Source organism: Lagopus leucura, unplaced genomic scaffold (genome assembly GCF_019238085.1).
Source record: "Lagopus leucura isolate 7727_CA_CO unplaced genomic scaffold, USGS_WTPT01 Super-Scaffold_100015, whole genome shotgun sequence".
Lineage (NCBI taxonomy): Eukaryota > Metazoa > Chordata > Aves > Galliformes > Phasianidae > Lagopus > Lagopus leucura.
The window spans coordinates 15332405-15357716 of record NW_024962269.1 but is presented as its reverse complement, the minus strand read 5'-3'; the positions used below and the strand labels follow the sequence as shown (position 1 = coordinate 15357716).

The 25312-nt window shown below is 45.7% G+C and overlaps 1 protein-coding gene across 5 annotated transcripts; it reads left to right on the top strand.

Annotated features, from left to right (window-relative positions):
- Nucleotides 1-195: 195 nt before the first annotated feature.
- DPP8 (dipeptidyl peptidase 8) lies at nt 196-24421 on the top strand. 5 transcript variants are annotated; one of them, XR_006179860.1, is made up of 21 exons: nt 196-311; nt 2137-2406; nt 2951-3063; nt 3971-4144; nt 5036-5204; nt 6442-6552; nt 6914-7042; nt 8770-8831; nt 9834-9934; nt 11018-11195; nt 12498-12657; nt 14042-14121; nt 14335-14487; nt 15100-15235; nt 15868-16013; nt 16261-16407; nt 16946-17098; nt 19023-19165; nt 19835-19946; nt 20526-21793; nt 23163-24421. XR_006179860.1 is itself a non-coding variant. In XM_042876005.1 (20 exons), the coding sequence occupies exons 2-20, from the start codon at nt 2148-2150 to the stop codon at nt 20646-20648; spliced, it is 2649 nt and encodes an 882-aa protein (XP_042731939.1). In that variant the 5' UTR covers nt 196-311; nt 2137-2147; the 3' UTR covers nt 20649-24421. The 5 variants fall into 5 exon arrangements, 4 of the variants coding, with proteins under 4 accessions (XP_042731939.1, XP_042731941.1, XP_042731942.1 ...); XM_042876005.1 differs by having other exon boundaries at nt 20526-24421; XM_042876006.1 differs by lacking the exon at nt 196-311 and adding an exon at nt 496-515 and having other exon boundaries at nt 20526-24421.
- Nucleotides 24422-25312: the final 891 nt, after the last annotated feature.

Genomic DNA, 25312 nt, shown 5'->3' with positions numbered 1-25312 from the left:
TCCGCCCTTTTCCTCACCCGCACAGCCTGGTCCTCCCGGCCAGCAGGCGGCGCCCTACCGACCCACCCCTGTATGCGCGGTACTGCCGGGCTGGAAGCCGTGTCGTTTCCTCCACGCCGACAGGGGGCGCGCGGCGTAGCCGAGCAGCCCGGCGGCCCATCTGGCGGAAGCGGAAGCGCCCGGCGGGGCGGCTGGGCAGCATCGCAGCCGCGGAGCGCCGTGAGCAGCGGGGTCGGACGGCAGCCGGCGTTCTCGGGGACGCCCTGCGAGGAACCGCCGGTAGCACTGGAGGGGCACCGAGCCTGGAGAAGGTGGGGGATTTGTCCCCGGGCTGCTCGGCTCGCTGCCCTCGGCCGGGCCTGCCCGCCGCACCGTGGCTGGCGATTCCTCCCGGGCTCTGCCCGTTTCCTCCGGCCGCTCGGGCAGCCCCGCGGCTGCTCGCCCCGCTCCGGGCCCGTCTGCCCCTCCGGCACGGCCCTGCGCTGCGGTAGTGCTGGAGCTCGCCCGTAAGGACGGTGCGTTCCGTGGCAGAACGAGGCGGCAGCGATCTCGGGCAGATCCTCGCGCTAAGCCCGGGCTGCCGTGCCTTTGCCATCCGTTCCAGGTTGCTTCTTAAGGCCGCCGCTCTTCGTTTCCTGCTTTTCTTGGGAGGGGTGTCTGAGAAGTAGGTCGGGTTGAGGCATACCGGCATCCGCGCGTAGGTGGGGAGAGGAGATTTTTCTTTGTTGGAATTCTGTGAAGTAGCTGAAAGTTTTTGATTTTTTTTTTTATTCAGATTTGAAGCCTTATGCCCGGTTTTTAGCTCAGTTTGAGCAGAGCGCTGTGCTGTGTGGGGCTGGGATGGCCTTTCAGTCTTACAAGGTTTACATTTTGATTTGTTTTTGTGTTGTAAATGTGTTAAGACAGAAGAAGTGCCTCCCTTTGTTGTGTCTGGATTTGCAAAATTGCAAACATGCTTTTGATCGAGACTTGCCCTGCTCTGCTGTTGGTGTTCTGTGTTAAAACAGGCTAGATCCAAGTTGCATGCAATCTCTTCTGCTCATCTGTGAAGAGCAGCAGGAGCAGCCGGTCCATCAGAGAGCTTTATCTCGGGTAGCTGTGCTGGCCAAGCCCATGCCTTGAAATTCTTTGGCCCTTTAGTGCCTGTTTGCTGAATGCAGGTGCTCGGTTTGTTTTTCATTATTGTCTTTGGCAAGCTCAGACCAGCAAGCTCTGCCTGTTCTATAGCAGCGTGTCAAACAGTTGTGCAGCCTTTCCATTTTATATATAGAAAAAACAAGCTGCCTTTGAGGATTGACAATCGTCACGCCTTGCTGTCTTTGTTAATGAATTATGTGTAGGAGTTTATAGCTGGGATCCTTTTGGAGCTGCACTCAGATCTTGGATTTATGGTTTCCTACTGCCAGATCTCTGGGCTGTTTAGTCTAGCTTAGATGTGCTTTGTAAAGCACGGCTAACTTCAGGGAGAAATATCTGCTAACTGAACAACCTGTTCAGGAGGGTAAGATCAGGTCAGTCAGTTTGGAAAACACTCATTTCACTGGGTCACCTTCCTGTATGGCCTCATGCTTTTGGAAGAATCTGTTTGGAAATTGTAATTATGTGCTTGTAGATGGTATCATTGTGATGGTATTGCTAGACCCTTCACAGCTTTGAAAGGAGAAATTACAGGAGAATGATGGTTGCCCAGCCCTGTTGTGTATGGCCGGTAGGTTCAGAATCAACTTCAAATACTGCATCTGCTAAGCAGTTGGCTGTCCCAGCTCTTGATACAGTCCTTATCAGCCTTTATTCTGATATCAATGTATCAAGCTAGTTTTGCCGTTCACAAGGTGGAAGAATGAAGTTTGAGCTTAACAGGGAAGGATTTATTGAACTGAGCAATAGAGAGGTGTTAAGATAAAGAGGCAAACACTAATAAGTCTATGTGGATCTATGAAATTATTAGCTTTGTTCTGAAAGGCTGAGCAGTGACAGCCTGTTTTCCATAGCAGAAATGCATCTCCTTTTCTTTTCAGATTTTCCATGTGAAATAGCAGGTTTCTCGTAGCATTTTTGCTGTATTGTGTTTTTGGAGTCTGATGTGAACTTTGGCTGGAAAGGAGTGCTGACCCTCTGGTGTTTTTTCTTTTCCAGAAACATGCAACATGGCAGCAGCCATGGAAACTGAACAGCCAGGCCTCGAAGTCTTTGAAACCACGGGCTGTGAGGAGCAGGTGCAGAGAGAGGAGCAGCCAAAACCTGAACCTTTCTATGTAGAGAGACATTCCTGGAGCCAGCTTCGGAAACTGCTCACAGATACACGAAAGTATCATGGATATATGATGGCAAAAGCCCCACATGACTTCACGTTTGTTAAGAAAAATGATCCCGAAGGACCTCATTCTGATAGGATTTACTATCTGGGTAAGTTTGCTGGCTCAGCCTGTGCCTTGACTAAACAGTCACTGCAGAGGTGGTTTGGATTTGACCGTTCCTCTGTGCGCACCTGATTCCCTCCGATTGGTCCCCAAATGCCTTGGCAAGAGCTGTCAGAAATCTGAGTAGCACTGAGAGAGATGAACAGGAAGGAGGCATTCAAACCTTCCTGAAGGTGCATCATCTTTGAAACATAAGCTGCATCGTGCTGCACTCCAGCCAGGCGAAATAACAGAGCAGACCTTTCTGAACTTAAAAGCTTATAAAATAAAAAGATCCCTGACCTTCAACAAGACAAGGTTATTCTTCAAGCAGCATGTAGTAAGCCTGACTGTAGTTCTTTGTTCTTCACCTTCCCTGTGACTTGCATTTCTGAGAAGTGGGGACTTATCAGTGCAAGGCTGCATTGTAGAGATTGTCAGTGCTTCCTTTGGTAGGAATGCCTGTGAAGCTGTTTCTTAGCATCTTTTGAGAGTGTTGGAATTATTAATAGGAAACGAATGTACTTTGTTTCTTTCCTTTTTGACAACAGCAATGTCTGGGGAGAATAGAGAGAACACACTCTTCTACTCTGAAATTCCGAAAACTGTGAACAAAGCTGCTGTCCTGTTGCTTTCCTGGAAGCCTCTCTTGGATCTTTTTCCGGTGGGTCCTGATTTTTTTCTTACATCTTAGTAACACAGCAAGGCTTTGAGGTTGCACCTATAAGCCGTTACTGTGTCTTAAACACTTCAAGCTTCTCTTTGTATTTGGTTAACTCCGCAACTGTCTCAAAAACAAGCGTAATTTTCTCTTCAGTTTTTGGAGCTACAGCCTGTGTGCATCACGAAAGCTGAGTGTATGTGTTTGATTTGTCCTTTGCCAGCAGAGATTACAAGTGCTAATTTGCATCACATTCTCTGCTTTGAGATCCTGGGCATTGCTGAAGGAGCCTGTAGACTCCAGTAATCACTGTCTTGCAGGGGGAAGCGATGAGTCTCCCCAGTGACCTGTCAGTGGCTCTGTGACTCAGGCTGAAGCAAGAAATCTCTTTTCCACTCTAGGTTGTGTGTCCTCTTCTCACCTCCGTGCACCATAGCAGGTTGAGGGAGGCAGGATATTGCCTGTGTGGAATTAGGTGCGTTGTTTCCCCATGTTGCTTCCTGAGGCTGTCAGCCAGACATAAAACTCATGCTGTGCTTTCCTCCCACCAGACCAGTCACCATGTATCTTTGCAAAAGTTAGTGGAGGCTGTCCTACTCATTCTAGAAATAATAGACCTTCTGTCTGATCTTTCTCATGCCAGCGTACACTGGAAATAATGCCAGCCTTACTAAGGGAGAAGTGGCTTTCAGGTTCCCACTTCTGTAGGATACGGTCGAGGAATGCACCTACAAGTTCTCGCAGCAGAAGCACAAGCAGGAGTGGGCTCCTGGCTGTCAGCAGGATTCTGGAGGAGGAGGGTGTCTGCACAGCCATCTGGTCCTGGAAGCTTGGCGTGCAGAGATGCTCTGACAGTATTGTAGCAAATGCAGAGCAGAGGTGTTGATTGTGCTTCTCTGCCCATGTTCAGGCCATCCTGGACTACGGTATGTACTCTCGGGAAGAGGAGTTGCTGCGGGAGAGGAAGCGGATTGGCACTGTTGGGATTGCCTGCTACGACTACCACCGCGAGAGCGGCACCTTCCTGTTTCAGGCTGGGAGTGGAATTTATCATGTAAAAGATGGAGGCCCTCATGGATTCACTGTGAGTTTATTCATCTCTCTGACTTGCACAGCACTTCCTGCCTCTGGCTGGAAGCTCCTTTGCTTCCTAGTGAAGGCAGAATGTGAGGTTCAGCTATTGCTGCACTGCCATGGCAAGTTGCACTGGAGGGGCAAGCGGCCTTAACCAACCTCAAAACGTGGAGAAGTCCTCCTTAGGGATGCATAGCCATGGTTACAGAAACTTGGATGGAGAATTAAAAAGAAATGGTAGAATCTCTGGTGGCAAGGCAAGTCACTAGACTTTCTGAATTTTATTTTACTATATTTTACCAATAAAAAGGGACATGAAGCCTGTGGTGCTCTGCTCTTCCATGTACTCCGAAGTCATATCAGAGGCAGCTTTTGTTCCCAAGCTGTGGTTTAGAGGTCACTGTTCAGCAATCAGTACTGTATGTTACAGGATTTGGCTGTAGAACTTTGTGAACAAGCAGCCTTTACTCTTTTCTTGTGCTAATGCTGGATTTGAAAGCTGAAACCATTTCTTGTTGATACAAGAGATGCTTGATGTTTGCCTAACCCAGCTGTTACTGTATCTCGAGTTGGTTTAGGAGAACAAGATTTCTGTCTGTTCTGCCTGTCAATTTTTAGGTGTGCCAGGCTTCTGTAGGCAAGCTGTCTTCTGATTTGCAGTTAATTCTCAGCACTGGTGAAAGAGGCCCTGGTGGAACTGTTCAAGATGGTGGAAGCACAACTTTCCCTATAAAGTATCTGCTGATATTTTCCTGTATTTTGGAAATTGTAGAGATTGCTCTCTTGTAAACCTGTGTGTTTGAAGTCAGCAAGCACATTGCTGTGGTCATAGAGACCTTCTGGTAATCTAGGTCAGTGACTGTTTCACTACTTACTATTCTTTTTTTCTTCTTTCAATCAGCAACAGCCTTTAAGACCCATTCTGGTAGAGACCAGTTGTCCAAATATCCGGATGGATCCTAAGCTTTGTCCAGCTGATCCAAATTGGATTGCCTTTATCCATAGCAATGACATCTGGATATCTAATATAGAAACCAGAGAAGAAAGGAGGCTAACATTTGTGCACAATGGTAATTCGTCCTGAATTAAAATCTCTGCACCTCCTCTGCACTTGTTCTTGCTCTACTGAATTAAGTAATGGCATTAAGTTATCTCCTGAGATCTGAGGGAATGGTAACTGTTCACTTCATCTGGGGTTTGGTTGTCATGTTCTGTATGTTTTCTCCAATGCAAATGCTGCAGGAAAATTCTTTTCCTGGGTCCACTGGGAAAACCAGAATCTGGCAGGATGAGTTATTTGTTGAATACATATGGAAAGACTTCTCCTGAATCACATATTCTTTTTATGTACTGGAACAGTCGTTTTTGTGTGGAGTAGCTGTGGGTGGAATAGAGCTGGGGGAAAGTTTCTGCCAGCAAAGTCAGGCTGCAGGGCTTTTTAGAGACAATATAGAGTTTCTGAATAGCACTGTGGCTTCTGCTGGTGCCCTCACACTCAGTCTCTTAGGTTTGTGCTTCTACCCCTCTGCAGGTCTGGTTTAGACATGTATCCCAGGGAAGGGAAATGGAAAACTGTGGGTAAACAGCTTCTTAAAATCCATTGCATTTTGCAATTGAAGCATGCTGCTTGTACTGAAACTGCATCATTAGATTTGTAACCAAATCAAAATTTTTGACACTTTACAATAATACTTGAGCTTATTTGAAAGTTAGTTATTAAAATATTATGTAAGTACATTAAAAATAAACTATAGCAATGACTCCTTCTCAGATGATAATTATTTATGGAGCGCTGCTAAGTTACCTCCAGGGTAACAGGAAAAATATTGAAGCCCTATGGATAGGGTTGAGATGTTATGTAAGCCTGTTACTTTCAGCCTGTACACTGAATGAAATGCTGGTAATTTTTTCTGAATGTTGGTGCTTTCGGTGTCGGTTCTCAGGATTTTTTTGCTTTAATTTCCTTAATACTTGTGGTTCCAATTTGCTGAGCTCAGGTAGAGAGAACATTTTCTTTCTTGGATGAGTGCATGGAAAACTGAGAGACTAATTGGGTAGGAGTAAGAAAGGAAGATGAGGCTTTCCTTTCCTAAAAGAGGCTGCTGTGTCAGAGAGGATTAGGTCTTCCCCAGATAAATCAACAGAGTGGGGTGAAAGCAGTTCTGCTGAGAAGCCAGATTTGCTATCATGTCATTGTTCTCCAGAGGCTGAACATAGGCTGTGTTTGGGATAATGCAGAGCTGATTCGATTCTGCAGTACATCATGAACTAATTCTTTTGTGTCTTTTTTTTTTCTTTTTTCTTGAGAACTTGCCAATGTTGAGGAAGATCCAAAGTCTGCTGGCGTGGCTACTTTTGTGCTGCAGGAGGAGTTTGACAGATACACTGGCTATTGGTGGAGTCCAAAGGCAGAGCCAAGTAAGTGTGTTGGACACAGTGTGTCTGACAGGCACAAGTAGTTGCCCCCGTGCTGTGCTGTCTAGGGAAAGTTATTTCTTGTCTTTGGATAGGAACCTTATAGTTCAAGAAGAGCTATAAGTGTCTGCAGTGGTGGACGTGTTAAGGTGCCCTCGTTAGCCTGAGCTACTGGGGGAAGAAACTTTCCTTCTCACAACAGTGATAGGAATTGCATGAGACTTGGTGCATTTTGTGTAATGAAACGAGAGTCACAGACATTCCTTCATCCTTTCAGCCTGCATGTTCTCCTAGGGAAGCACTGGTGTCTGCAGTAACCAATTTTGAGAGCTGCTCTGATCAGGAAATGTCAATTCCTTTACAGCACTGAATGGGGGTAAAGTTCTTCGAATTCTTTATGAAGAAAACGATGAGTCAGAAGTGGAAATCATTCATGTCACATCACCCATGTTGGAGACAAGAAGAACAGATTCCTTCCGGTACCCCAAAACTGGTAAGACCCAGATGACCTTGCATCTCCATTTCTGGGAGATGCTTATTTTATTCCATGTGCCTTACGCTGGTGATAGAGCAGAGCGTTGTTGTAGGCATGACGTGTGGTCCTGGAATTAGTGCTCAGGTAGTAGAAATGTATGTGGAAAAACTTCTGCCCTGGAGGTTTGATTAGTCACTGGTGCCTGTGTTGATTTTCCAGCCATGAGGTTACTAAGAACTCAGTCTGGGTCCCTCAGAAGTTGGCAGAAACCCTACCTGATTGTTGCTATTTTGGAGCTGCTGTCTCAGATCCTGGCACAGAGAAGCTGGTTCCTGTTACAGCCCAGTGTCTCTGAGGGAATAGCTGCAGAATGATAGCATTTTGATTTTCCCAGGGGGAGGCATCCTGCTAGCTGCTGGCAGTGCCCTGGTAGCTCTAAAGGGCTCTGATCTCCACAAATGCTTTCGGACTTGGAAAATTGTGCTTGTTTACAGACTATGAGGGAAAGCCTCTGCTGCCATTTTCAAACAGTGAGTGATGCGAAGGCTTCAGCAGTAAAGGAACGAGGGCAGGCTGGAGCCAATGAGACTTCTGCAGACCTGCTGTGCAGTGCACTGTGCTGTGCCAGGTGTATAGGGCAAGTTTGAGCAAGCTGACCCTTGCTCTTCTGAGATTTCGCTGCTGTTTTTGCAGGACGTGTTGATCACATTATGAAAGTAGTTCGTTTCTTTCTTACTCCTGAAATCTTTTTATCTGTTTTTATTATCAGGTCTTGTAATTGCCCTAATCCTTTGGCAAGAGTTTCCTGCTTATGATTCTGATTTACTGCTCCTTTTAAGGAGCAGGAGGGGCCATGTTAGCCTGCAAAGCAAGAGGTGACTTCATGTTTTCCAGTGCTAGGGTACACTTAGATTTTGTGAGGGTGTTTTATTATACTTTTATTAAGTGCTGAATCTAAGCAGTGTAGGAAAACCAGGCAGCCAAAGCCTTAAATGCCTTGAAAACAAACAAATGTGTTTTAATCTCTGTCCTCAGTTTCCAGTCAGAACCACGTAGGCAGTAGGCTTTTTTGGGTTGTTATAAGGGCAAAGCTTGAGGTGATTTGTTACCAGGGTGAAGATGAGTACTTCAGTAAGCCAGAACTGTGGCTTAAAGCAAGTCATTCCACCTCAGTGCGTCAGTTTTTGTGAGTTGATAAAGTGAAAGCAGCATTGAGAATATTAAAACTATGTGGAAGCTGCTAGATGGAGCTGCTTAGACTGACACAACAACTTTACTCTTTATCCTTCACCTCTGCTGTGCAGCAGGCCCTCAGCACTGCAGGTGCTGTACATCTGTGTTGTTCAGGCTTTGTATGGAGAGCTAGGTGATTTTCACTGTCCAGCACAGAAAAGTATTGCTCTGCTTTTTATTCAGTATCAGCCAAACAGTAAACCAAAGCTTGCTTTGCTGTCCAGGTGGTGCATGTATGCTTTGTCTGTGGGAGAGCAAACTGACTGACAGTAGCATAGCTCCTTGATCAGGGCTGTTTGTGGCATTACATCCACCAATTCTGCTGTGTGTCTGTAGTCTCTTTTTTCTGTGCCTGGTTCTCTAATATGTGCAAGCAGGCTATTTGACCAAAGAGTGTTCTGCTTTTTTCCTGTTCCAGTTCTGTACAAATAACAACGCAGTAATCCACAGTTCAAGCCTGCCCTCTTGGAAGCAAACAGTTTGTGCCTGACTGCTAACATCTGTTTTTGTAGGTACAGCAAATCCAAAGGTCACTTTCAAGATTTCTGAAGTGGTGATCAGTGAAGAAGGAAGAGTAAGTTCCATGTTCCCCTTGTTCCCAAGTTAAATTTGATTTCTGTGACTCTTCTTGGTAAAAACCGCTTTCCTTTTCAGCATAACTGAACGTTCTTTGTTGTGTTAGCTCAGTGGCTTACCTGGAGGCAATGCACTTGGCTCCTTCCTTGTGTTCAGCAGTATTTCTCAAGGTCTGTTTGATGAACTCAGCTGCAGAGCAGAGCATTTTAGGTGTGAATGGTTAGGCTTCACTATGTGACAGATGTCTTGATTGCTTGGCTGCAGACAATGGAAAAAAACTGATTGCAAAGAGAATGTATCACCTTATAAAAGCACGAACTGTGGGAAAAGATGAGCTTTGCTTTCACTCCAGGAATTTTGAACAAATGCAGAAATTTCCATAGGCCAATCCAAGGTCTTTGGACAATTGGGGAATTAATCTTACCAAACAGATACGTTAACCTCCATACATTGTTGGATCCTCTCTGCTCCTGAGCTGCTTCAGCTCATCAACACTCACCTGCTGGGACAGCGGTGCTGATGTGAACCAGCAGTGAGGGAAAGCTGCCAGGATCCTTGGGGTACCACTGCGATTTGTCCCAGCAGGGGCAAGCTGCAGAGCTGTGTATCAATTAGAACCATATTGATAACTGGATGCCATGCAGAATGTTCAACATACAGCAACAAAAATAAGCTTGGTACAAATCACCTTCCCTTTGTATTTAACATGGGGAAACTGATCCTTTAAGTGTCTTAGGCAAGGCACGTGATGGATTTGTGAGCAGAATCTGTATTCCTCAAGTCCCAGCCCTTGCTGTGCTGGTAATGAACAGCTCTACAAATATTCTGGTGTCTGGCTACAGGTGGGGTGAATACCCTGCACTGAAAGGACAAAACAATCTAAATTGCTTAAGCTGCGCAGAAGAAGTCTGCTGTGTCCAGACTCTCATTGTGCATGAAAACTGATTGTGTGGGTTCGTCTCAGTCAATGTCAGTCACTGAATTACTCCTTTGTCAACAGATTGCAGGTGTTGTGGATAAAGAGCTGGTTCAGCCGTTCGAGATCCTCTTTGAAGGAGTAGAGTACATTGCTAGAGCTGGGTGGACGCCAGAAGGAAAATAGTGCGTATGTTAATCCTGTCTCTGCTTAGAGGGTTTGGGCAGTGCAGCTAGAAGCAGAACGTAGCGGTCTTTGTCTTCCTTGAGCTGAAGCCTTCTTTCATTTTCCCTTTGCTACAAATACATCTGCATAAAGAAGGCAGCTTCTCCAAAACCAAACAGTCCTTACCTCCTCTGATGCCTGGCCCTACTGCTTGGGGATGGGCACTCGCAGCCTTTGATGTTTGTGTCCTCCCAGCATCCCTGTGAGACAGAGTGCAGTGCTGTTATCCCCATTTTGCAGATGGGGAACTGAGGCCCAGAGAGGCTAAGTGACTTACCATAGTCACACAGGAAGTCTATGGCTGAGGACAGAAATGAGCCCAGGTCCCCCAGGCTACCACCCTCACCTCTGGAGTGTCCTTACTGACCAGAGTTACTGATCAGAAAACCTGCTATAAGTGCTACATACATTTGCATATCATTTTTAACCTTGTCGATGATGTAGTGCAGTGCTTCTAATTCACCAGAAGCATCTCCAGAGTTGCACTTCTCCAGTTCTTGAATCTAAAGATTTCACTTTATTTATTTTTTTCAAATGTGGAAGAAATGCAGGGACACATTTGTTCCATTGTCTTGCTTTTTTTCAGGATTATTATTAGAGCTACATGTAAAGTCATCAGAAGTATGGCAGGGTCTCCTGCCAGTTCATTTAGGTGCCAGTATTACTCTCTGCCAGGTACAGATTTAAAACATTAATATTTTGACGAGTATCCTGAAACATTGGTTATTCCTCTTCTTCGTTATTCCCTCTGATTTTTCTCTTCTCTTTCTCCTTTAAAGCACAATCCAAATCTGGGGGAATAGAATTAATTAAACTTTTCAACCACCAGTGCTTATGCAATATTGAAACGAAGAGAAATAGTTATGGAAGAGGTTTGTTTTTGTGGGTGAGATTTTACATGTGGCTTTTTTGCTTAATCTGAAGCCGAACATTCTTGACTCCCCCGAAATGCCTCGTGGTAATGTGCTGCTTTTGAGGTTTTTCAGATCTCTCTACTGTTCATTGTTGTATGCTGTTTTCTCTAATACCTGTCTTCTCAACAGCATTTGGTCCATCTTACTGGATCGTTCCCAGACTCGACTGCAGATCGTCTTGATTCCCCCTGCATTATTCATCCCAGTAGAATATGATGCAATGGAAAGGCAGAAACTTATCGACGCCGTACCAGATTCTGTTACACCTTTAATTATTTATGAGGAAACAACAGACATATGGATAAATGTAAGAATTTGAATTTCAGCCTTATCTGACAGTTTGTTGTTCAAGACCCCGTGTGCAGCACTTGGGCAAAGTTGATGTTGCTGTGCTGTGCTGCCGAGGAGAATATTCCTGTTGTCCAAGTTCTGTGCCTGTTTCTGGCAGAGAGCTGCTCTAAAGGGCTCATAACATGTAGAGGGCAAAAAGATGTGTGATGTGAAAGCAGAGCTGCTTTGCTTGAGGCCGCTAGGTGATCAGAGAGCTAGGAACGGAGCCCAGGACACTGCTGTTCCAGGATAGCCCCATTCCCACAGTGTTACCCACTGTCCTCCAGCTTCTTTGTACTTTTGTTTGCCAGAAGCAGTCCCAGCAGGTGAAGTATTCTTCAGCCAGTGAAGATGTATCTAGGTGGCAGTGGGGGAACGTGTCTCAGGAATCTGCTAACAGTCACTGAAAATCCTCCTGAACCACACATATTCTGGTGAAATGGATCCCTGTGTATTGGTTGTGGAGGTATTCTACAGGGCCTGAGCTCTGTGAGCCTGCACACAGGTGTGCTAGGCTCACGGTGTAGGAAGGAGTGCTGTTCCTGCTTGTGCTGATCTCCAAAGAGGCATCCTGCTGGGGGTGTACCAGGGTGCAGGAGAGCCTGAGAATGTCAATCACTGGTGGGTAGTTGCATCTTTCAGCAGAGTGTGGGCACAAAGCCTTCCAGTAAATGGTTTCTGTACAATGAGTGCTCTGTAGTACTGTAATTTCTTTTTAGTAGTAGTGTGCATGGTTTCAGGATGGTGCAGTATGTTGTCTTTTCTCTGTTATTTTTCTGGCTGGAGTTGTTTTTGACTAGCAGCACTTAGTGTGCATATAAGTGCTTCTGATGCTTCAAACGATTGTCACTTGAAGCAAGAGCTGGCATCTTTATGAGTGGGAAGATGATGTCAGTTCATCTTTCTCTAAATAGCCCTTATGGGCTTCTAGACAGCACCTGGCAGAGGTGGCCACCAAACCCTGTCTTATTTTGGTTGGCCTTTGTATGCTGTCTGCAGAGCTGGACTCACCTCTGTATACAAGCTAGAAAGGCAGCTGCAAAAAAACTTAATTCATTCTGTGGCCAGGATATAGGCTATCAAGAAGCCTGGAGCTGTGCAGCATTTGGCTGCTGTTTGCAGACACCTCATGGCTCTTATGCATTATTTGTTCTGCCAGTAAGGGACACTGTGCTGCAGCCTGCTGGTGTAACCTGTGCTGGGCAGTTAGAGGTGTTCATGTGTGACTTCAGTGCCAAAGTCCTGCTGATAACAGCAACGTGCTGTTCTGTCTCCACAGATCCATGATATCTTCTATGTTTTCCCTCAAACCCATGAAGATGAGATAGAGTTCATTTTTGCCTCCGAGTGTAAAACAGGATTCAGACACCTATACAAAATTGTCTCCGTTTTGAAGGAGAGCAAATATAAACGGTCATCTGGAGGACTCCCTGCTCCAAGTGAGTGAGTTTATTCTCTTGCTTTAATTGGGCATTTGCTGCTGACTGGTGAGGAAATGAATGTCCTTCCGGGTGGCAGGAATCACTAGAAACTGCTGTTGTTTCCTGAGAAGCCCTTCACTGTACAGTCATTCCTCTTGAGATTGTAAGGGGGTTGGTTATTCTGTGTGCAGCACGCCTTCATTCTAACCCTGATTCTTCCTTGCTGACTGGAGGTAAAAGTTTCAAAAAATCAGATGCCAGATGGGCTTCCCTGTGGTGCTGTGACGTGCACTGAGTTGACAGTGATGGGGTTGTTTATTTCCTGACTGCAGTGGGTTAATCATTACAGCAATAACGTGGCTATCTCTGATCTGAAGGTCCAGTGTATCTAATAGGTGTTCAGGACCTGGTTTTGGAAGTGAAACCAGCGTAGTTCCTGTCAGCCTTTACAAGCAGATCGTAGCAGAGGCTGATAAAGAGCACAGTTTGAACATGCTGTAAAAAGGACTGCAGAGGGCCTCCCTGCCTAAGGGGCCCACTTGTTAGTCCCTTTAAAATGAACATATGTGCTTGGCAGCAAAACCTATGATATGGCAACTATTCAGAGAATTCCTATCTGCTCTTAAAAACAGTCATGGTATTGCTGTATAGACAGAGATGTTAGTAGGAGAAAATTACTGACAGCTGTTGCAAGTGGAAATGCGGAAAGAGTAATTCCAAGCAAAAAAAAAAAAAAGAAATCAATGCAAGGACCACGTGCTTCCAAGCTGCAGTCAGAGTTTGCATGGTGGAGCTGTGCACAAAGCCCCTGGAATGTTTTTTCCACAGTATGTGTTCTTTCATTTACAGTTTCATGCTGTGATATTTAATTTACTTGTTGTGTGTTGAAGGCACTCGCTGAGTTCTGCGTGCACAAGAAGTGCACCTAATTTTACTGTAGGTCCCAGCTTAGTGCAATTGTTGGTGTGGGTTTTTTCCAAAAAGCATTAGATTGGGTTCATTAGACTTCTATGATTGTATCCAATTACTTTTTCTTGCTAGATCTCCCTCCTTCCAAGGCAAATGAAGCCATTTTATAAAAGCAGAGCTGCTTCCCAGCCCAAAGCAAAATTCCCCATTTTTGACACCAGAGATTCCCTTTGCACCCTTTTCAATATTAAAAAAAGCAAGAAGCAAAGCTATCCAGGTGTCACTTTGAGAGTACCTGTGAATCCTTCAATACCCAGCTCTCAGAATGTTTAGTACCAGCTCTGACATTTGTCTGCAGAGTTGCCAGAGATATGGGTCCTCTGCGAAGTCACGTTGTTCTTGGCTTGTGTCTAGCAGAAAAGCTTGGAAAGAAGAAATGTCACGGTGTCTGTGTGTTCTGTAAAATGTGCGAGTGTAAAATCTCTGTTTGCAGGTGACTTCAAGTGCCCCATCAAAGAGGAGATTGCCATTACCAGTGGGGAATGGGAAGTGCTTGGCAGACATGGGTCCAATGTAAGTCTCTGCTCGTGCTGCATGGATATCTTGCAAGCAACACAGGCATGCTGGAAGACAGCTGGCATTTGGCTTCTTCCTTGCAGATTGCTGGACAGTAACTCCAAATTATAGAAGTGGTGAGGGGGGGAAGACTTGGTGGGGAAAGAAGACCTGGGCTTTTTTTCAGCCATAACTGGATATTGAAGGATGTGTTGTTTTTGTTTGTGACAGATCTATGTAGACGAAGCCAAAAAACTGGTGTATTTTCAAGGCACGAAAGACTCTCCTTTAGAACATCACTTGTATGTTGTTAACTACAGGAATCCCGGAGAAGTAAAACGACTGACAGAACGTGGTTACTCTCATGCCTGCTGTGTCAGCCAGGTATCCATCTGCACGAGGCCTGGATAGGCAGGGCTGCCTGGGTGTGTTGTGTTTTATTGCCAAACGTGTCCTTCACCAATCAGCAGACAGGGTTGTATTTCAGTGTAACAGAAGTCGATGTTACGCTGTGCTGTGTGCTTAATATTGTACAGTGAGCGTGCGGCCGCCTCTGGAAACTGGATCTGACCTCCTGGTCCAGGTTGCTCTTCAGCTCAGACAGGAGCTCAGGCAGGTTGAATTGTTTGAAACCAAGCCTGGCTTTTCTTGCCTGAAGTGGGCTGTTGAGAAGTCCCCTGAGGAGGCGAACCTGTGGGGAGGCATTTGGGGCAGTAAGCTGCTCTGCTGTAACTGCTCTGCCTGGAGAAGAATGTATGACAAAGTCCTCATGCCACTGCTGGTTTTGCAGGTGTATTTTTTAGTTTTCAAATGTCAGTGCCTGAATCTTGGGGCAGACTGTGGCTTCTCAGAGTCTATCACTCTTATTGCAAAAGAGACTTCCTGGTTTCATTTGGTTCCTAAATGTCTTCCAAAAGATATGAATACAGGAAAAAAATGATCCTTTTGCTTGTACCTCTGTACTGAGGAGTTCAAGATAACACTTTTTCTCTCTAGGATTGTGACATGTTTATCAGCAAGTACAGCAATCAGAAGAACCCACACTGTGTGTCCCTTTACCGGCTGACAGGACATGAAGATGATGCAGCTCAAAGGACAAAGGAATTCTGGGCTACGATTTTAGATTCAGCAGGTAACAGAATTGTTAAGAAACTGCAAAAAGACAATCAGGAAGATGGGTGAGACTTCCCAGAGTCTAATCTGAGATTTGCTGTTGTGGGTAATTAGGCTTCCCTGTGAAATTCACGCTTGTGTGAAAAGTTCGTGGAAGTGGAGGAGTGGCATTTTCAGCTCGATGACAAATGAGTATAAGCTGGCCATGAAGGAATTTAGAGTGGAAATTGCTAAGTTTCTACTGCCAGTAGAAAGCATGTTTTACCATCAGCAGGGGGGAGTTGAGTGAGCTTGTTTACTTTTTAGCTAAATGCATGCTAACAGGCTTGCTTCTGGGCCTCTGGGGAGGCAGTTCTGTGTTGCTGTCTGCTGGTGTCTTTGTGAGGCAGCTCTTAGGCTTTTATTTTTCCACTGTGATTCTGTTACTTTTCATCTTGTTGCTGCATTCAGGGGAGAAGAGGAATGGGTATGTGACAGGACAGAGAAAGCTCCCATATGTCTGGGGCATTCCCAGCCTCTGCCTGGTCCCAACCACATCCACGGGCAGTGTGAGAAAGCTGTGTTGTTGAGGATGCAGCAGCACGGCGATGGGACAGGGCTGGAGCAGAGCTGTCCATTCCCTGTTAATCCAGGCTCTTTGTGCCTTCCCAGGCCCTCTTCCTGATTACATTCCCCCAGAAGTGTTCTCCTTTGAGAGCTCCACGGGGTTTACGCTCTATGGGATGATGTACAAACCTCACAATCTGCAACCTGGGAAGAAGTACCCTACTGTGATCTTCATCTATGGAGGCCCGCAGGTGAGTGCAGTGTTTCTGAGTGGTGGGGTGGAGCCTTTGGACCCTTCATTTCCATGACACAGAATGACTTCCTACTGAGGGCAGAGAGCTTAATTCGTAGCAGACTTACAGCGGGGAGGAGAGATTATGAAAAATCTACATTATAAAGCTGTATAAAACACTGAAAGGGAAGTAAATAAAAATAGCCTGAAATGGGATTAATAGGTTTGATTACATAGGTGACTGTGTCGTTGTCCTTCTGTTCCAGGTGCAGCTAGTGAACAATCGCTTTAAAGGACTCAAATATTTCCGACTGAACACCTTGGCCTCTTTAGGCTACGTTGTTGTGGTTATTGACAACAGGGGGTCCTGCCACCGAGGGCTGAAGTTTGAAGGAGCCTTCAAATACAAAATGGTAAGTGTAGACCAACTGGGTCTGGTTCTTCATTTTCAGCCAGAGCCAGGTTGGAATCCTGGTGTTACCTGAGCTGAAGTCCCAGTCTGGCACGGATATCCAACATAGTTTGTGCAGTGCTGCTTAGTTTGGGGAGGGAAACGGTGTGTAGTTGAGCAGTACGAATGTGAGAGAGGAAGGGTGTTCAGTGTGGGATGGATACAATGTCAGGATTTGAGTTTGCAAGCTTATCACATGCAAGGGGAATCTTGTTAGTAAGGGAGCTAGATCATAAAGGTCCAATCCAACTCAAGCTATTCTAGGATCTCTGACTCTCACCAGAAATACAGGTTTTATCTGGTGGCTTAGCATGTGTTTATTGTCTAAAGAAGGAAAGAAGTCATCTCTCTGTAACGTGCCTAGTACAGTGGAGTGCTGGTGTGTGGATGGGTGCTGCACAAACAGAAGCAGCAAAGGTACGAATGCTGGTTACTTTCAGAAATCATGAGATGTGCCTTTTGTCTGGGTCTGACAACTTCCCTTTTCTCTCTCTTCCCAGGGGCAAATAGAAATTGATGACCAAGTGGAAGGGCTGCACTACTTGGCATCGCAGTACGACTTCATTGATTTGGATCGTGTTGGCATTCATGGCTGGTCATATGGAGGCTACCTCTCTCTTATGGCTTTAATGCAGAGGTCAGATATCTTCAGGGTATGTTCGTACATTGAGTACTTATTCTGGTGGTGCAAACAGAATGTTTCCTCTAATCGTGTAACCTCCCTCAGGTGGTCACAGCACAAAGACCAGTGAGACGCAGTGCTCTGCCTGTTTCCATTGAGATTTTTCTAGTCAGGCAAGTTCTGTTTTAGAATACCTTCCTTGTACAGGATTTCTAATTAGGCTTTTTATATTAGACACTGGCTAGCCTTCTGATGCTTCCAGAAAATAGATCTTAAAATTTATTCACACTTTAAATCTAGTGCTTTCCAACAAGTCACTGTGCAGTTTTAAACCAGCATTCAGTGGATACTGCAAGAGCAGTTCTCTGCACTTGTTTCCATCTGTAGCGTGGGGACGAGATGCTCTTCCTCTGTTAGCCTGTTGTCACTGTTGGGTTTTCAGGGGTGTCTGGGACTGGTATTCACACTGAGTCTGTACTGGAACAGATAGGTGATTCAGCTTTTCAAACAGAGACAGTGAGACCTGTGCAGCCCCAGTAAGTCATGCTAATAGAGATGCCTCATAACACTGGATTGCATTTGTAAGATTAAGTGCTGCTCTTTCCCACCTCCCCATGCAAGTTTGCAGCCTTCATCCTCAGGGTGATTTGGTGTGACTGCACCATCGCTGTGCTTCCTTCCTTTAGCTCCATGTGAGCTTGACATAATCCTGACCTGATGTGAAGGTGCTGTGCTGTCTGTGAGGCTTCCTGTGCTGATGTGGGCAGGGTGCTTTTGGGTATCCAAGAAATGTAACGTGAGAGGAGTGTGAGGCAGTTCAGGTAGGCCAGTTTTCTTGAAACATCTGAGAGTTCTTGTGAGCCAAGGTGAGGAGGATCAACTGTTCACCCCATTCGGCTGAGCACAGAAGGTGCTGCCTCTCTGGAGCTGTGTAGAACAGCTTTAAGCTGATTGACTTTTGAGCTTGCAGAAGTGTAACAGTGCTGCTGTAGCTTTACCAGTCTGAGGTCACGTGTGCGGAAGGTCCCTCATATAGTGTCACTCTTGCCTGCTTTGTGCCAGCTTAGCTCTTTGTGCTGTGAATCAACCAAGGGAAATTACCCCGCTGAGAAACAGCACCACCATCTCTTCCTCCTCCCCTCTTTACTCTCCTTCTGTCCTAAGAGAATGGTTTCTTTGTAGTCTTGATCTATTCCCAGATCGATTTGTAACAGTGTGTTCTGTAACAGCCAGGGGGCAACCTGGCCGTGGGGAGAGGTGCTGGAAGGAGGTGCTTCTGCTTACATGACTTGAGAACACTGCAGTAAATGGCAAAACTGTTGTTGGGCAAGTGTCAGAGGCAGAGATGTGGTGAGAGCTGAATATTGCTCTCAGCACGGTTTGCTCCTTGTGGTTCTCCTTGCATTGTCTAAATCCAACCTCAGTATTCTTGGGAGGTTCAATCATTACTTTTTTACAAGTCCTTAAGGATTATCATGTAAAAATACTTGACTGGAAACGAGTTTTATTTTGTTTAGTTTTTCACTGGTCTTTTCTCACAAGCATCTCTGCATGCTGTCGGTGGGTATGCAGGAGGGATTACTGAGTCCTAGGGAGCTTTTAAGTCCAGTTTCTGTTAAATGCTCTAATAAAAAGTTCTGTGACCCCAAAGGAGAGCGCTCCACGTTTTGAATTAAGTCTGCTTACCTCCAGCAGGACCTGCAGGAGGTGTGCTCAGTGCTGCTCCCGATTTGTCCATAGGATCTTCCTGCTTTTAGCAGCTGCCTGGACGTAGGCTGTAGCTGAAACCTGCAGATGCACGTGAGCTGTGGGAAGGACTGCTGTGGACTCTAAGGAGAGCTTGCTAGCGCGTATCCTGAGCACTGGGGTAGCGATGAGGGAGGGAGGGACATCCCCAGATCGAGGTGTCAGGGTTGTCATCCCTTCCCTGTGCTGAGAGCCGTGCTGACTTGCAGGTTGCCATCGCTGGAGCGCCTGTGACGCTGTGGGTTTTCTATGACACGGGTTACACAGAGCGCTACATGGGCCACCCGGAGCACAACGAGCAGGGCTACTACCTGGGTTCCGTGGCCATGCAAGCTGACAAGTTTCCTTCTGAGTAAGTTTGGTTCTGCAGACTATTTATTTCCTGTTCTTGGCAATTAAATCTCGCAATCATAAATGCTGGTATTAAAACAAAAACAACGCTAATGAGCTTAATAGACTTGAATGAACATTTGCATAATTACGGACCATTCCAAGTAATCCCTTTTATCCTAGCTGTAATTAAGACTATTTTTATGTCTAAAGAAATGACAAACACATCTCCAGTTATATGATTAGCAGTTTAGAGTCGCAGTAAGCTAGACAAAAGTTAGTTTATCAGCATGCTTTCTGCGTGCTTTCAGTCTGCGTCAGCACAGAGTTGTCTGCAGAGCAGGCTGAGGCTGCAGGCTTTCTTGCCAAAGAGCAGAAAACCAGCAGTGATTCTGAGCAAGTGTTAAGCTGTTGAATTATCCAAGGTAGAAATTGTTTCTGAAAATAGTGATAATGTGCAGATAAAAGATGTGACTGTTATGTGCGTGTACAGGAAGAGCTTGTAGAGGAAGGGAGGGTGGGTTTGTGACGAGCTGCAGGTCCATCCAGGGCAGCTCACAATAGCAAAGTTACTCTCTTCAGTGCAGCCTTTTTTACTGTTTGCTCTTTTGGAAGGAGTGTTTGTGGACTGTGCAGTGACTGGCAGCTTCTGGGGTGCTATCTAGAAATGTTTGTCTCTTGCTTTCCTCAGACCAAACCGTTTGCTGCTGCTACATGGGTTCTTGGATGAGAACGTTCACTTTGCACACACTAGTATTTTGCTCAGCTTTTTAGTGAGAGCTGGGAAGCCATACGACTTGCAGGTAAGGCAAGAATGAGGATGTGAAAATGAAGTGTTGTCTTTGAGGAGTACAAATAGAAGCTTGTGTTGTGTCTGTTCTGGGCAGCTTGGGATTCTGGAGTAAAACTCCAGTATTTGAGCCTACTGTGTTTTTTTTAAAGGAAGGTTTATGAGTAAACCAAACAACTTCTAGGTAAATGAGCAGCGAAGGCTGCTCCCAAGGAGATCTACAGTGTGGAAGCAGTACTACAGTGTCTGTGCAGGACAGAGCAGGCTTATGTAATTAATGAAACCCTGCTGGTTCTGTGCAGATGTAGCCCAGGTACCCTGCATCGTGCTGCAGAACTGAAGCACGCTGATGTTTGTGATGGCTCCAAGCAGGATCTGCTTCTGTTCAGCGAGGAGTCGCATCCAGCTAAGCACAAGCTGGATCAGAGGATGCAGGTTGTTGTCTCCAGGCTCAGGAAGCAGAGGAGGGGATGCTGAAGTGCAAACAGAGCTGCTGCACGGGGATGGCACGCACGTTTTGAACTCCAGGACCAGTTTAAATGTTGGCACTCAAAAGTTTTGTGGGTACTCATGACTTTATTTTATATTTTAGATCTACCCTCAGGAGAGGCACAGTATAAGGGTGCCTGAGTCGGGAGAGCACTATGAACTCCATCTACTGTATTACCTGCAAGAGAATCTGGGCTCTCGCATTGCTGCCCTGAAGGCAATGTAACTCGCCTCTGCAGGACTCTGCTCAGCTGGCTGCTGTTCCAAATGAGGAGACGGGAAACTAGAGAAAACAGAACGGAACTTTGCGTTTTGGTGCCTGCCACGTGTACACACACATTCATACACAGAGAGACACTTTTTTAAAGTAAATTTGGTGCCATATAGGGAATTAAAGGACGATGGCCTAATAACCTTAAAGCTTAGGGTGTAAATAAAATCCAGTGTCTGTAGTGCAATGCAGTACCATGGGTGTTCTCTCGGGGGAGGAGCTCAACTGAAGATAAAGTACTTCCACAGCACCAGAGCTTCACGTTTTAAAAAGACTCTGCTCTAATCAGTGTTTTTACATTGTGTTCCTTGACACTAGAAAGTTTACACAGCAGGAGTTTACCTGGATGCTTACAATGTGTACATTACGTTTTGAATGTCATTGTATAGCTTTTATGCTTCCTAAACGGGATGTGTCTCACTCCAGAAAAGTTGGTCCCAAGTTAGACACGTCCCCTATCCAGCTTCTGATTGTTTTCTAAGGAGAAACACTTTTAAGCTGCCCTAAGAAGATTTTAAATTTTGGATTCAGTTCAGCTGATGCCAGATTCTTTTCAAAAATGGCTTTTCTTCTCAGGATAAGTCGTACCGGTTTTCCTTCCAGCAGATTGATGTCCTATCCTGATTGTACTTGATTTCACCTGGGGAAGTGAAATGATGTTTTACTGTGATGTGAGCATAACAATCTTTTATTTGGGATGCAAACTAATTTAAGGCAAATTGCAGAGACTTTGTAAATTCTAAAAGAAGCTTAAAAGTGCAGCCCGTTCCTCACTGACATTTTTCCCTGGCGTTCATCCTGGAGCTGTTCTTGCAGTACTGTTTTCTTACTGTCACTTCAGCATGATGTAGATATATGCATCCTGTTACAGTTCTGAGATTCAACGCTCTGATTCAAGGGTCTGCAGAGGATTTGGAGAGGAGAGACCATACGAACACTGCGCATCAGGCAGTGTGAGCTGCTCCATTGGATTTCCTGATTATATTCAAGGCACTGTTTCCCAGGCTCTGCTCAGTCCTCTGGTCCCAGGTCATTTCCAGCACTGCTGCATAGCATGACTGTGATGCTGTGTTTGAGAGCTCCCTTCTGCATAGCTTAAGGTAACCCCTCTAAGCCTAAAGGATGAAATCCCAGTTGTGTTTTTGTTAGTGAGGTTTTAACTAAGCAGCAGGCTTGGCTAAAAAGTGTCTTATGTGAAGTTACTTTAAACTTGCAGCAAGTTGTTCGAGATAGAAATCCATGGCAAAATGATTCTCTTTAATCCAGGAAATTCTCCCCTTGGGACCTGCCTCTGAGACTCTTGTAAGTTTTAATGGTTTTCTTAGAAACCTAAGAACTTCCTTTCCTTTCCTTTTTGGTGCTAGAGAGAAGCTGAGCATGGTTTTTCTTTTCGTCTTTTCAAAACATGGAATCCCTCTCAGTACTTATGCTCTTTGTGCTCCACACGTGCCCTTGTCTTTTCCTCGCTGTGGTGCTGTTCAGCTTGGCCATGAGACTCTGGGATTTAACACCATCTGATTGTATTGTATCACACTGCACATTTTGCAGTCAGGCTGCTGAGCGCTGACACTGGCAGAGCCACTGCAGTTACACGGGTGTGAAATGTGATGTGAGAACAGGATTTGGCTTGGGGATTATGCAAAAGATAGCCAAAGCAAACAGGTATGCAGTAGGTGTACGTTTCCCTGACATGGGAGCGTTTAGTTTGGGGATTGGGGTTTCAGATCACTGTTTTTTCAGTGGATGAGTTGAAATCCCCTTAGCAGGTCGGTAACAGCCTTGCTGCTGGGATCTGGCATGGCACACAGAGAGCCCGGCTCCTTCTGACACCTCCTCTTTGAGAAAGGAACTGTGGCTGAACCTGGGCTGTCTGCTGTAGTCAGTGCAGAGAGATGAGTAATTGTGCTGAAGCTTTTGGTCTGGAGCAGCGTGGCAGGGAGTACAGAAAAGTAAAAGCTGTCACGATGGAGTTCTTTTCAGTTCCTCACATGTTTATGCTGTATGATATATACATATATCTATATCTGTTCATATATACATATATGTATAAAATTACACGTGGATAGCATCACCTTTTCCAAGGTTGTTTATATTTTGTTCAATATTTAACTTGCTTTTGGGGTGTTTCTGCTCTTTTTCTAGAGGTGAGTGCCCTTGAATGTAAATGTTTATGATTTTTAAGGCAAAATTGATCCTTTTGTGTAAAAAAGAAAAAAAAAAAAAAGAAAAAAAAAGCCTTCAGCAAGCAGTGCTTCTTTGGCAACTGAAGAACTAAATGTTATGCAAGTAAACCAGGCTGGATTTTGATTTAGCACAGGGTTGTAAGTGCTGACATATAACTTTTAAATAACACATCTTTTCGTTGTTTTAAATATACCTATTGAAAAGCTATTAAGGTGCAAAGCACTGTAAGTACTCTATTTTGCAACATATTCTTTTTTTTCCTACAAAAGTTTTTTCTTTTTACAGCAGCCAAGCACTTTAAGACCCCCTGCTCTCTTATCCTGCAGAAGTGCTGGGAGGATTTATCAGCAGAGCTTTGCAGTTCTGGTCAGAGATGCCTCGTGTGAGCTTTGAGACTGAGGTAGGGAGGTGCCGAGGGCTCTCAGAGCACAGATGGGTGCCTGGGGGTCGGATGCAGCAGTGTGCTCTGTGCCCAGCAGGCGCCTGCGCTGAGCAGGAGGGAGACGCAGCCTTCATTGCACAGTGGGCATTGGCTTCTTCCCAGCAGTTGCACTGATGTCTTTGGAGATGAATGTTTTAACGTCTCGTACCTCAAAGAATACATGAAACCTGGGGATCTGTGCTGAAGTTGGGTGGTGATGCCAGCAGTGGCTGGGATTTGTTGAGGTTGTTTCTGTGGGAGCCCAATCTCTATCCCTTCTTATGGCAGCCTTCAGGAATTTTGCCAAATGGGGTTTCACCCTTCACACAGGAATTGCACTCCCTACCCCGTCCCTTGGTTTCCAATGGTCTTCTATTCAGAACAAAATATAATTGGTAATTAACCAGAGCTGCTGAGTTTTTGTAAGCTCTCTTAACTTCAAAATGTTCGTTAATGAAATAATGAATTCAAGCCTCATGTAAAGCTTTGAAAATCAATTAGCTTCATTATATCGCAATGGAAAATGCATTCTCTGGTTATTGCTAGTTCTGTTTGGGGAATGAGAGAAATACTTTGAGCAGAGATATGGGTGCTGCTTCCTCCCCAAGCACAGCGTGTGCCACGCACTGCAGAGATTTCCCAGCTTGACCATGGGGTCCCAGCACCACTCCATGGGGGGAGCACCGGGTTGTGCTTCTGCTGTGTCCATACAGAAGGCTGTTTTGCTGCTGGCATGACATTTGGCTTCTGATGAGGCAATAATAGAGTACAAGTGAATGAAATAACGGCCCAGATTAGGATACTGCTTTGAACTGCCTGTTTACTGGAGTACCAGAGCCCTGCAAAGACTTCCATGCACCCCTTGCGGGTCTTTGGGACAGTCCTTTCGCAGAGAGCTCTTGGCGTGGTTTTTACGTAGATGTTCTGCACAGAGTTCAGGTTTTTAATGTTAGAAGTGCCTGCTGTTTGCATTAACAGAACTGCATGTCTCACTCCAGTGGGTTTATGGTCTCCCTCCCCCACCTTTCTAGCGACTTAGCTTTTAATCGTGTAAAGTGGAGACATTTGTTTTGCTGCTTTTTATTACAAAACCTTTGTGGCAATAAAGATGCTGCTAAATAAATTGAATTAAATGGTTCCCCTTCCCCCCTCCCACCCCCGCTCATTTTCAACTGTCTCTCTTCTTGATTTAGTAGAGTTTGTGCATAATTAGATCTCCTTGCTTTGTGCTGCAGAGAGCAGCAGTGATGGAAAATGTGCGTGTGCATTTCATGCACTTGTTGGGCATTTAGTGAAAGCATCTGATTTTTCCTGTCCCTTGTGATTAATTGATACAAACAGGAAGTTCAGGCACTTGCTTGGTATAACCGCACTCCTGCTTCTTCCCATTCCTGTGTGCTGGGAGCAGCCCTTGGCTGTGGATCTGGGCACATTCCTTCCTTGCTGCCCAGGGTGGGCACAGCACAGTGTGGGACGTGGCTCTGGTGCCCTGTGTGGTGAGGTGGGAGAGAGGAGGGGATGCGTGCCACCTCCTGCTGGGCCTCACGGGCCTTGAGGTGATTGGTCTTTATGGGTGCCCCAGTTCTGCTTAGTGCTGACCCAGAACGGATGGTGGAGGGCACGGGGTGGTCATGTTCAACAAGTTGTGTCACTCATTTATTGCTGCTTTTTCACTCTTAGAGCAGGGCCACCTGTTCTTGGCATGGCTTGGCTTGGAATGGACCTTAGAAAGACCTGGTCCCAACCCCTGGTCGTGTGTAGGGTTGCCACCCACATGATCAGGTTTCCCAGGGCACTCATTCTGATAGCTCTCAGAAGTGAGCTGGTAACCAGCAGTGTGGTGATGCACTGCATCTCCCTCTGGGGTTTTAGACCCTACCATAACATAGCAAAGCTTTCCCTGTAGCGTTCAGGAGCCATCATACAGCACAAGCTGGGCCATGAGCATCATGCCAGCCCAGGGCCAATTCTGGAGCAGCCACAGGGCTGCTGCCCCTCAGCTGGATGTGCAGGC